Consider the following 13,801-nt stretch of genomic DNA (forward strand, 5'->3'; position numbering starts at 1 on the left):
GGGGAAGATAATTTTTGATTCTTATCTCATATTACCTTGAAGGAGGTATGGGATGTACAATCTTCTTAATGAGTGCTTATAATACCCCAATCTTGAATGGGTTCCCTCTTGCCTTCTTCCAAGAGTTTTGGGATGTTGTCAACTATGATGCCATAAGTTGTGAAGGATTTATTTAGAAATGGCAAGTTGTTGAAAAAGGTAAGCAATACTTAGATTATTTTGATTCCCAAGTTGCAGGATTTGAAGAGCATTGTTGCTTTTTAACCTATAAGCTATGTAATACGATATATAAGACTTGGTGAACAATTTCATTAGCCCTACTTAGAAAGGCTTTGTGTCAAGATAGGTTATCATGGGTGCTTCCATTTCCACTCACAAAATTATGCACTCTTTAAACAAAAGAACCCAAGGTATGTCTTTTAATCTTGACATCTCCAAAGCCTACAATAAAGTTAATTGGTGCTTTCTATACAAACTCTCATAAAATTGGATTTAACTAAAATATTGTTGATATGATTTGAAATGGCACACTTCTTTATTTTAGCTAATAAGGCTCCTTTGGGGCTCTTTATTGCTGAGAAAGGTCTTCAACAAGGAGATCCCCTCCCCTCCTATCTTTTTATTATGAATTTTAAGGCTCTAGCTATAAATTTCTTTAATCTTGCTACCGTAGGTAGATTATGGGGAGTATAGGCCACCTCTGCTATCCTCCCTTATTCAACAATTTGTTGATGATACTTTCCTATTTGGAAAGTCATCCATGGTCAAAGATAAACAATGAGAGAATCTCATTTCTAATTATGTTGTTGCTTCAGGTTAGTGCATTGATTATAATAAAAGTAACCTTTATTTTTTAATGCTCCTATTAATTTGGAAGGGAAAATTCTCAATATTCTTGAAAGTCAAGTTGCTAGCCTATCACGGATGTATTTGGATCTTCTACTTACTGTTAGAGTTGTTACCCCAAACTTTTGGAATACCATCCTCAAAAGGATCCAAAAAAATCTTGCTAGGTGGAAAAGAAAATTCTTTAGTAGCACAAGGAAACTTCAATTTCTTTCTGTCTTGCTCTAGGGAATTTCTGTTTACTTACTTTCTTTGTTCAAAACATCAGACTCTATGGGGGAGAAACTTGAAAGAATTCAATAAATCTTCCTTTGGATGGGCATAGAAGAGCATAAAAACCTTCTTCGGTTAATTGGGATATTGTATGCCTACCAAAGATTATGGGAGGATTTTGAATTAGAAAGATAAATACCACAAATAAGGACTTAATAGCTAAAGTTGGATAGAATTTGTCTAAAGGTTCTACTATTTGGTGCAATATCATTAAGGCTCAGTAATTAGCAAGGAAACCCTTTGATACTAATTTCAATTCAAATGATCCCACTTTTGGATCTAAGACATGAAACAATATTCTCACAATCAGGCCCACTATTAAAGAGGATTTAAAGTGAAAGGTTGGGAATGTTAGAAGGATTAGGTTATGGGAAGATACATGTCTTGAGGAAAAATATCTAGTGGAGAGTCAGTTTTTTTAGTTGATGAATGTCCATAAAAACTACTTGGGTGCCTCCATTGCTGATGACATTGCACCAAGGTGAGGAAAATGGAAAATCAACCCCATGTACTTTCATGACAAATCCGACCTCATGATCAAAGCCCAAGATCTCTTGGGCCTCCTCTGCAACCTAAGGATACTTGTGTTGAACTATGAGAATAACTTCATTTAGAAGGGAAACCAATTTGTAGAATTCTTGGTCAAATCTAGCTATACTTAACTTTTAAAATTCAATGGGGATATTAAATGCTAGAAACTAATTTGGTACCCACAATTTATACCAAAGAAATTTTATTTGGTGGGTCCTCATGCATGGTGTTGATAAGAGAAAACTTAAGGAGGAGAGGCTTTCAACTACCAAATAAATGTATGTAAATTGGAAGAGGAAACTATCTACCACCTCTTCATTCACTATCCTTTCTCCCTACACATTTGGCATATGACCTTAAATAAAATTGACCTCTAGTAGTTTTCTAGAGAGATATACACACACCATTTCATTAAAGGTTGGATGCCTCCATCTCACTACCCACTGATTAAACAACTTTGTAGCTAGGCACCACACAAATATATGGAGTATCTATATATAATGTAATAATCAACTTTCTTTAGATACCGAATGCTCCCCAAATATTGTTTTCAATAACTATTGCCTGAGAATTATGGAAAATATCAAGATAACTATTTGGAAAACACCTAGAAATCCCCCTACTATGATTGATCATTGGATTTATGACTAGTGGAAATACCTCTGGAGTTCAAGGTTTTCAGCAATGTCAAAAATCTCAACATGAAGAATACCAAATGGGTAGACCCAAGCCCTTCATGGTATTAATTGAACTTTGATGGGGAAACTAACAAGTTATGGCAAGTTGGTTGCTATTTGTTATAAAGGATCACCCTGGTGAGATGTGTATGCTGGAAGGTTGAAGAATCATACTGTTGATCGACTGAAGAGTATGAGTCTTCTATGGGTACTTACTTTTTCCCCTTAACATTAACATCAAACTTTTAGAAATTGATCAAGGTGAATCTAGACTTGTGGTGGATGGTTTTTTTGGTAGAAGCGCTACAAGTTGCAAGGTGGAAGTGATTTTGAGGGATATTAGAATGCTTATGGCAAACCTAGAAAACTTCACCATATGACATGTAAATAAATAAAGGAATATTATTTCAGATTCTATGACTACTTTTAGAATGTTGGAAGATGGATTACAATGTTGGAGAAATTTCCACCCGTTGCTTAAGAATACAAATGTGATTCTTCATGAGAAGGAAAGTTTAAGGCTTCTGATTAATAAAGACCAAGTTCATTTCTAATTGATATCTTACTTTTGCCTCCTATTCTCCAATGAGTATGAGTGAATGATTGTAACTTTATTTCAAAAATTGAATTTGAACTTGGAACCCAATAATTCTTAGATGGGGACTCCATGGGGCAGTATTATGGGGACTTTGCAATCTTTAGGGGGCCATAAATAAGAGCTCATAAGGGGTATTGATGAACTATTCAATAATACAAGACCATGTTGTCAAATTCTACAATAGCTCTCTTAGTTATGGGAGATTCAAATTCATTTGAATTATGGCACAATAATCTTTCTTGATGCCAAAGCTTGCAGCGAAGCTCAGTCCATTGGTGCACCACTATGTATCTTTCTATCATTCATCATAACATCTATTCATCTACACTATAATATATGGATGGTTGGATCTAAAACATTCACGACCACCATGCACAGAAATACCGCCAAGGTTCACTAAGCACTATTGAGAAATAATCCTTAGAGGAATGTAACTTGGAGCTTGTGAAGGGTATAAAAAAACTACTAGATGCTATATGACCATGTTTTCAAAGTATACAATAATCTCTCTCAATTCTGGGATATTCAAATTTGTTTGAATTTGGCACAACAATCTCCTTGATGCCAAAACTTATAGTGGACCTCAGTTCATTGGTGCACCACTACATAAATTTCCAACCGTTCAATGTGGCATCAATATGTTTGTCCCATTAGATCCAAATGGGTAGGTGAACCTTTGTGACACCCCTATATTGGACATAGAGTTGCTACAACATTCGTGACCACCACACACCAAAGTGTCCCCAAGGTGTACTAAGCACTATTTAACTATAAGAACTATTTGAATTACTTTGATTTATTTGAACTTTCTTTGCAAATTAAAATAATTGAAATGAAAATACTAAACATGATTAAAGTGGACAAGTTTCCATAAACATGAATAACACACAAGCATAACAAATTTCAATAATATAATATATCAAAATGAAGATGTTCTACATATATATGCAATTGTTTATAAAATTTATATCCATATACAAATATGATACAAATGTCATCTCAAACAATTTTTTTTTCAAAATGTGCACATGGCATCAAAATATATTTATTAAATTAAAGTTTCTAGATACAATATGGCATATGCCATCTCAAAATGTATCATGAGGCATCTCAATACAACTAAAATATCCTATGCTGTTGGTAGATCATCAAAATGCAACCTCTTTGATGTACTCTTTAGATCCAATAGATCTTGCATGATAAAAAAAGGCAAACCCCAAGTTAGATTAACTAATTTATATGATTTATACATATCAAACAAAAATATACTCAAATGCGCATTGATCAATAATTTAATGAATATTTGCACAATTTGAATCTCTTATGTACCTCTCTCCACATATTCTTGTGGTAGTTGCGAGTCCTTGCATATGTCCTTGGAAATGATTGGACATCACCAATTTAACCTATATATGTTTGTATGGTTGTGATATTGATCCATGACTTATCTTATAATTTTATTATTAATAGCATCATAAATTTATAACATAATAAAGAATCCAAATTAAAACTTACCTATGGTGAAACTCTAGAAGTGTCGGTAGGGTAAAAAAAGATGCAAAACTTTTCCGTTCTTCCTTCATCGCAATGGGTGTTGCCTATGAGAGTTAAAAAAAAGTTGTTACAATCATGATAGTCATTTTTATATAATCTTAGTAAATAAAGGAAAAAGAAGAAGAAGATAAATATACATATGATAGGGCTTTGGCTATGAAATGAAATTATCGAGGGTCAAGGGTGGCAAATCTACATCATGACATCATCAAAGGCCACCCTCTATAAAATAAAAAATGTAATAACATTTCATTAGTACAAATAAGTGACAAGTATGTATATATATATATAATGACTTTAAAACACCCAATTAGCCCCCTCCCCCTGTCAATGCACGGTGGCTCAACCCCCTCACATTGCCCCCTACTCACAGGTAAAACCTACAAGAGAAAAATAAGATGAGAAACCATGTATAATTTAGTATCAAAAAAGAAAGTAATGAGTACATAAAACAATGTATTGTAGAGGTCTCACGGCTAAATAAAATGGTCAAGAGCATGATATTGTTCACCTCTCTCATCTCCTCCTCAATCATCAGTCAAACATACATGTACATAAGTGTGCAATTGTTAAAACTATCCTAATATAGTTATTTATTTTAAATTAACTATGCTGTGACAAATAACATGTATAAACTTATTACAAAAAAAGGATTTTGTGGCTTTGTATGCCCCTCCTCGTCTCTCACATGAGATGTCCCACCATGAGATGTTACAGTCTCTATAGCCACATCTACTATATCCTCATCCCTAAATATATAGTGATATGAATTAGAATCACTCAAGAGACTTAGGCATTAATTCTTCCACATAATGCAATATGGGGTATACATACATGTTGTAATGTCCCCATTTTTTAGCAACTTAGTGAGTTCTTAGCCTTTACGTTCTCCAAAGGCTAAGTGGAGAAATAAGAAATTGATTAAATTAATTTAATTAAAATTAAAAGGTGACTTTATATTTAATTAATTTAATTAATTATTGTATTGCAAGGAGAAGCTTTTAGATAGTGCATTAATTATTGGAAAGGGGGAAGCCTCTAGTAATTTAATTTTCTAGAAGCACAATTAATTATTGTATTACAAGGGAGGAGTTTCTAGAGACTGCATTAATTATTGGAAGGGGGAAGCTTCTAGTAAATGCAATTAATTAATATTTTATATCCTTCTAGAAGGGTGAAGGAAAAGTATAAATAGAGGTGGGAGCTTCATTGTTTAGCATCAGATTATTGTGAATTGCATTTGATAAGAACTTGGATGTGTGAGTTATAGATTTGTTCTTGGCATTAGAGGACGTGCATCCTCTCTTGTGACATTCTAGATGTAATTCCCTTGGGGTTTGGCCTTTGGAATTCATCCTTATGTATTTGATTTTATTAGTTTGAGAACTAATATTATTTCTATAGTTGGTTCAGTTCTTGGGCATTTCTAGGGTGTCCATTACAGTGGTATAAGAGCTATAAGTCCTATCATCTTGTGGAGGTCTTAATCATTTATGTTTGAGCATGCAACAAGGGCTTTATAATTTCTGCAATACCAGAGCAAGACAAAGTAGGATTTTAGACTTGTAGAGCTATCACCCCTATCCATTACACTTTATATTTAATTAATTTAATTAATTATTGTATTGCAAGGAGAAGCTTTTAGAAAGTGCATTAATTATTGGAAAGGGGGAAGCCTCTAGTAATTTAATTTTCTAGAAGCACAATTAATTATTGTATTGCAAGGAAGGAGTTTCTAGAGATTGCATTAATTATTGGAAGGGGGAAGCTTCTAGTAAATGCAATTAATTAATATTTTATTTCCTTCTAGAAGGGTGAAGGAAAAGTATAAATAGAGGTGGAAGCTTCATTGTTTAGCATCAGATTATTGTGAATTGCATTTGATAAGAACTTGGATGTGTGAGTTATAGATCTGTTCTTGGCATTAGAGGACATGCATCCTCTCTTGTGACATTCTAGACGTCATTCCCTTGGGGTTTGGCTTTTGGAATTCATCCTTATGTATTTGATTTTATTAGTTTGAGAACTAATATTATTTTTGTAGTTGGTTCAGTTCTTGGGCATTTCCAGGGTGTCCATTATAGTGGTATCAGAGCTCTAAGCCTACCATCCTGTGGAGATCTTAAGCATTTATGTTTGAGCATGTGACAACGGCTTATAATTTACATAATACCAGAGCTTACTTACAAAGTGTTTGACGAAATGTCAAACAATTGAAGTATAAAAGATTTTGGTGTTTGAAGAAGTTATAACTTGTTGGGGTTATTACACATGTGAAAATTATTGGTTGATGTGCCTATGCCAACATCATCAACACAAGGAGGCAACATTGACCTAGTTTGGGTGACTAGTAGACCACTCAATCTATAGATGACTCTGATAACCTCCAAGCTATCATCTGCAATGAAATCAGGATGATGTACTAGAGGAGGGGAGAGACATCATTGGGGATGACATAGGTGATGAATTTCTTCCACTGTATAAATGGTCCATCCCAGGGAGCTCCTCCTCCTACACCCATGTTGGGCCTCATGCTCCAATAGTTCACTTTGTTCCCTTTCACAAGCTCAATATGCAATTTTCTTAAGAAATAAAAGGGGACCTCCAAATTTATGTGTGTGGTGATTTTTAAAAACCATCCACCATTGATCCCAAAAGATTGCATCCATTACCTCATTTGTTCACCATTTTACTAACAATTTGGGTTTTTTTGGTTCAACTTTGAGTCTTGTTTTTGGGTTCACAAATAGTTCATCTATGGATTGTTTAATTATGTTAAGGTCTGTAACCCCATCATAATCTATCCCATCATTAAACTGGAATGCATCTCCTCATGCTAGTAAAGAGAAACATTATGTTGATTGAAAAGCATAACAATATTTTCTATAATGGTGTTTAGGGTGGATAGCATGGGAGCCAACATAGGGATATTTTTATGTGTTTTGGAAGTCCCACAATTCATTTAGACTTTTTTCTACCAAATCTTCTATACAATGATGGTTTTGAGGGGGTCGTGGATCATTTCAAGGTGGTTGTGGATTATTTTTTTGATTATTATTTTGCAGGGAAAGGTTTTGAGGTTTCTTGGTGTTTCCCATGCCTGATTAAATTGCAAATATATGTAAAATTATAGATTGAATTGAAAAATTATAATGAAAAACACAAAAACCTATATTTTCATCAAAAAAACTAAATTTGAATACAAAATTAATGAAAATAAGCAAAAAGATGAAAAATTTAATTTATCGTTGAGGAAATAATTAAATTTGATACAAAATTTGATCAGATACACAAAAGCAATTATATACCTGAAGCCACAAGACAGAAACAAGCCATTTTGATAGGAGGAAATGGGGAGACATGACATTCATTTTTTTTAAAACACACATGTATCAAGTATTCGATAAGTATCGGGTATCTGATATACCTTGGTATTTTTTTTGGTTTGGTATTTTGATGGGTGGGGAAAATGCCAACACGATTTTTTTAGTGCTTTCAGATGTTTCAATTTTTTTTCTTTTCATATTGCCACTTTTTGGCCCCTCATGATCTTGCACATACCCTGATTCTATTGTATACCTACAACTATATTGATATTCATTTAATACTATTGCACTCACTTTGATTTTGTTAATAATTAACCGGATTCATGTTATTTTATATATTATCATTGATATTTCAAATCATAATAATATTCTATCTTAATACATTTTCTGATTTTCAAATTAAAATCCAAAATGTATGGAATGTCACTTCACTACCAAATCATAATCATAATCACAATCACTATATGACCATTAGGTTCTCATGCATCAAAATCAAGAATATATGCCAATACTACAACATAATCTAGATATCTTAAAAGCAATCCAACACATCATAGGTCTAAAATATCACAAAACATATATCAAAGTGGATCATAACTTGGTAAGAGCTCAAATTTGTATACTGAAACAATGAAGCATCTAAGACATGATCAAACCACAACAAAGGATCCACATGTGATCATAAAGAGGCACAAATAAAGGCAAAATACCAAGTATAAATCAATAAGCATATATTGTATTTAAGAGAAAATGAGAGAGACATGATAGTTCACATGATTACATTTTTTTAGCTATTTCTTGTCACATGTTTTTTTAACTACATTATTGCATGCCTATTGAGATTTATTATAATAACTCTTTCCACACCTTCAAATCCTTGCATCCTAAATATTTTCAATCAATTAGAGAGAATATATAATAACATTGACATAATTATTGTTATGATTACAATGATTATCTCAAAGTCATTATGGACCCTTCACACTTTTAGCTTGCACTATCAAGTAGCTCCTTTAGAGACATATTATTTGAAGATTCCTTTAGAACCATAAGTTTTTACACTTCTTTGTAATAGTTTTTATTGTAGTTTTCTTTGTAGTCAAATTTATTAGTCTTTTGCATAGGATTGTTCATAATCACAACCATAAATTCTTGTGAAGCCTACTTTAAAACCACATTATTGTATTTTGTCAAGAATGATACTTCACAAAAATATCACATTTTTGCCATACATTCTTCAAAATATCTCTTTTTACATTTTTCTTCTTCTTCAAATTATTAAGTAGTTGTTATTCCTTAGTTTAGGTCTCTATTAATGATATACATGCAATTTTATCATTACATGTACTAATATAGATTACTTATCATAAGGAGAATGCACATATAAATCTTTATCCTTTTAACAATCTCTTATGATTTACTTCATTAACATTGACTAATTATTTACTTTGACATGCATGCTTCTTAACAATTTACATGAAAAAAAGTGGGGTCAAGATGCAAGTGTAGAAACTCCATGATTATTGTACTTTTCCCCTCTTTTTTTTGGATCCACTTTAATTATTTGTACGACATAAAATTACTAGTTTACAAGTGGCATGCTCTTGTGTAAATTTTGATTATTAATTAGTACCTCTAATAGGAATTGCACTTGGCTCCATACATCCTAAGGGTCTTAATGTGATCTTTATTTTTTTAATTTCCTCTCTTGATTCAATTTTGTAGGTGTGGACATACACTTAATCTAGAACAATAGTTAAATTTTGATCCCTAACCTTTAAATATCAAATTTAATTTTGTTCACAATCCAACCATTTTCAAATATTCTTTTACTTTTTGACTTTAGTGCAAAAGTTTTTTACTTGCAACCTAGTGTGTTGTATAAAAAGGGAAACATCAAATTTATTTTTGATATCGTCATGGTGGAGAAAATAAGTTATCTTATGAAATTATTATTTTGCATCGCATCACCCCTACATAAACATATGCATTGATAAGGATATTTTAGGTATCTCATGTGACTACTTGAAGTGTCTTTAAATTTGTTCAAAATTATTAAATTTACTCAAAAGGTTGACCAATGCAATAGGAGGAGAGAAAGTCACCTCTAATGCTTAGCACAACAAATTTCAATGTTGTTTCTTGACATTGTAAACTTCGAATAACATGGATTATAAAAAAATACTATAGTAGGTTTGGAATTGAAATAAAAATTCAAAAAATAAAATAAAATGACAATAGGCTCAAAATTGTAATAAATTTAAATTCACAAAAAAAATTCAAAGCTAAATAGGTGAAAGAATCAAATATTGATCCAAACATGAGGATAGTCAATTTCATATATCATAGGGATCATCTAATTAAATGCCATTAATAAACAATTCAACAAATTACAAAACATAAGATAAAATATTATTCATAAAACTTCAAAACTAAATACATTTTTTATTTTATTGAATTTTACCATTTTTATAAACACATTCCCACATAGTTCTAGTGAGCTCTTATTTCTATAAATCCATAGATATAATTATTGATTAATTATTTTAAATTTATATAATCTAGCATGCATTATAAATAACTTAACAATACAAACCTAGATTCATAATAAATACAAAGTCAATTACAATTCAAAGGAAAAAATGATATTAAAATGTACACACGTAGCAATTGTAAGAACATAAATATTCATAATGTGGTATAAATAAAAGATGTGTCTCTAATTACAGAAGCTCAATCAATGTAATGATAACATAAGATTGTAAAATATTAATTACAATATGATTATAATAAAAGAAATTACAACAAATATTTATGATTTTATAATATGGATGAATATATACAAGATTGTACTTCTCCTAAGATGGAAAATATGATACAAATACTTTCTATACCATCATTAGAAGTGAAGTTGTAGGTCAATCTCATGAACCATATGCTTTATGATCTATACCAACCAATATAATATAACATAAAATCAATCTCATCATGGTAGAAGAGTAGACAAAACAACAAACATGCCAAAGAGTATGGTAATCACTGCAGCAGAATTTACAAGCATGGCTTCTGGCCCAAATTGATTTAAGCCTCTTACTTCAAATAAGAAAAGTTTCTCTGTAAATCCAGTTGCAGCGGTGAATATTGTAATTCCATAAATGAAGAGCCCAATAATTCTATGACGAGGCAAAAATATTGATCTTCTCTTTTTCGGTAGGCCAGGGTATAAGAATGCACATAATCCTATAACCCACTGTTCACAATATTCACAAAAGATTAACATAACACATCTAATCCAAAACCAAACTGAAATTTTGAAATAATTTGTAAATAAGAAACATGAGATAAATTATAAAATAAGAAATAGACAAAGTTCATTAGATTAAGCTCAATTCTAAAAATAAAATAAATCTATGCTATCTTTCGATATATATGTAATCTAAAATCATCATTAGTTATTTGTTTATTGAAACATATGATATTTAAAATAGAATGATATTGTTTCACTTACAATTCTAGATATTTAATTAGAAGGTATCTTGTTGTAATACATCAAAATCAATCCAAACAATCACAACAAAGATGAGAAATTTATTTACCTGAAAAATGAATAATATGATGGTACTAAGACCTAGCCAAGAATGCAAGCTATACATTCTCGAAGTTCTAGTCTCCTTTTGATATTTAAAGATTGCATATATCCCAGGAGCTCCTACTATCATAGATATCGCTAGAAGTACCATATGCACAACTTTTTGGCCTGTATGTTCTAGAGGTATAATTTTATAAGCTAGAATTGCTGCAAGGGAAGAAATAAAATCAATGAGATACAAAATTATGTAAGCTTTGAATATATATAAGTCTAATATGTGTGTTCCCAATATACATGATGCAACCAAATATCCTCTACAAGAACCATAATACATATTAGTCATTGTAAGCAATCCCACCCATTAGTCTTTACAATAATAATAGAAAAATTAATAACTAAACAATGTTACACCATTTTAAATCAAATCTCATTTTTATAATAATAGTTAAACATTAGTCAATAATCAATAATATACCATTCTATCAATCAGTGTTTACGACAATGACAAAATAAATGGACAAATAAATGATCTAAGCTATAATTGCAATTGTTGGGACATAATATCATGAAAAATAGAAGACTTAAACAATCTAACTTTACAATAATAATTAAATAATAAACAGTTATAATTTTAGAAATAATTACATTTTTCTCTTAAGATTTAATGTCATGAAAAAACAAGTAGAGGACTTCAACAATGAGTCTTTATGACAATAATTGAAAATACTAATAAGTGTTTGATTATAGATGCAATTACATTATTTTCTTGAGATTCAAGATCATGATGAATCCAATAGAAGAATTGACTATTTAGTCTACACAACAATAACAAAAAAAATCAAGTAAATAATCATAGATAAAATTACATTTACTTTGTTGAAATCTCACAAGTCAAACAAGTGCCACATAGTGGCTTGTATTTTCTGTATAATTTAATCAAGTAGAATAGTGAAAATAAATAATTAATAGTTGTAAGAAAAAAATGAGTTAATTATTATAAAAATATTTAATATCATTTAAAAAAAAAATAAAAATAAAATTAATACTTGAGTGATCTATTATAATATATTCAAGAGTAATATTTTTATATGAAACTTTCACATTTAAAAAAAAGAAAATATTAAAAAATTATCATTAAAAAAAAGTATATATATAAATATTTGAAAATAAATATTTTATGATTTAAAAACATTTATAATTCAAAATAATTCCTAATTTATCATGTCTATTATAAATGTAGTAATCTTTTGTTTGAAGCATCTTAATAACCGCCTTAGAAAAGGGGTAGTGCTTCTGGAAAATTCGCTCCTATAAGACACAAATATATGAACCAAATGTAAAATGATTTTAATATTTTTATAATTCAAAAATCTCAAATATAACCATTAGGAAAATTAAAAACTAAAACTAAAACTAAAATTATTTACATTTGATTTGTTGAAATACAAAAGATTAATCACTAGATAAGAATAAATGATTGCAACAGTAGTAACCTATGACAAATACGATAAAAGACTTGAACATTCGATCTTTATAATGATAAATGTAAAATTAACAAATAGAATCGAAGATATAATTATATTTATTTGATTGAGATTTGAGACAATGACAAATCAAATACATAAAAATAAGATAGTGTTTCTTCATTAATATTTACTCATCATTTGATTTAAGATGAACCAACTAAACCATACAACATTCAGAACCCATTGCTCCAAATCAAATGTAACCCATTGCTCCAAATCAAATGTAATTTCAATTGAACCATCCAAATAAATTAGAACTTAAAATATACACAACTAACATAGGACCGAACATGATTGCATACCTTCACTGGCTAAGAAGATGAAACCTGTGAATGAAGAAACAGCATGTATCTGCAATTTATCATATAACATACACAATGTTCATTGTTTTGATTATATTAAATTCCTTGTAAAAGTTATATGAAAGAAGAGTTGAAGCTTATGGGAGCATTCTCACATTGGATATATGTAACTTATTGGAAGATCTGAAAGCCAGGCCACCACGGTAGTAGAAACACCAGACAAAAGTTAATGCACAAGCTGTGACTCCCAACACACCTTGAATGACCAAAACAATGGTCCTTGCTGTGCTGCCCTTCACCTTTGCAGTTTTATGGAGCATTGATTCTTTCTCTATGTCCTCCATTTTCTCTTCAAATTAACTTTAAATCTCTAAATCTTTTATAACACAATACAATTAAAATGTCTTACAAAGTCCTTGAGGTTTTTGCGAAGCTAGTTGAAGTTTTATACACTATTTATCTGGGAGTCTAAGGACTTGTTAATGTGAAGAATCTAAATTACATCACATCGTTAACATAACCATTGATTCCATATTTTGTTCTTGTGTAAGCTGCTTGGAAAGTGATGAATGAATCATA

The 13,801-nt window shown here is 30.7% G+C and overlaps 1 protein-coding gene across 1 annotated transcript; it reads right to left on the reverse strand.

Annotated features, from left to right (window-relative positions):
* Positions 1–10,791: 10,791 nt before the first annotated feature.
* Positions 10,792–13,566, reverse strand: LOC149534557 (putative ascorbate-specific transmembrane electron transporter 1). Its single transcript, XM_089806035.1, has 4 exons — positions 13,378–13,566; positions 13,223–13,271; positions 11,402–11,601; positions 10,792–11,055 (listed from the first exon to the last, which is right to left on the reverse strand). Exons 1-4 carry the CDS (start codon positions 13,564–13,566, stop codon positions 10,792–10,794), a joined length of 702 nt encoding a protein of 233 aa, XP_089662161.1.
* Positions 13,567–13,801: the final 235 nt, after the last annotated feature.

This window comes from Cupressus sempervirens, chromosome 10 (genome assembly GCF_028749045.1).
Source record: "Cupressus sempervirens isolate cs-2001-9-10 chromosome 10, ASM2874904v1, whole genome shotgun sequence".
Classification (NCBI taxonomy): Eukaryota; Viridiplantae; Streptophyta; class Pinopsida; order Cupressales; family Cupressaceae; genus Cupressus; species Cupressus sempervirens.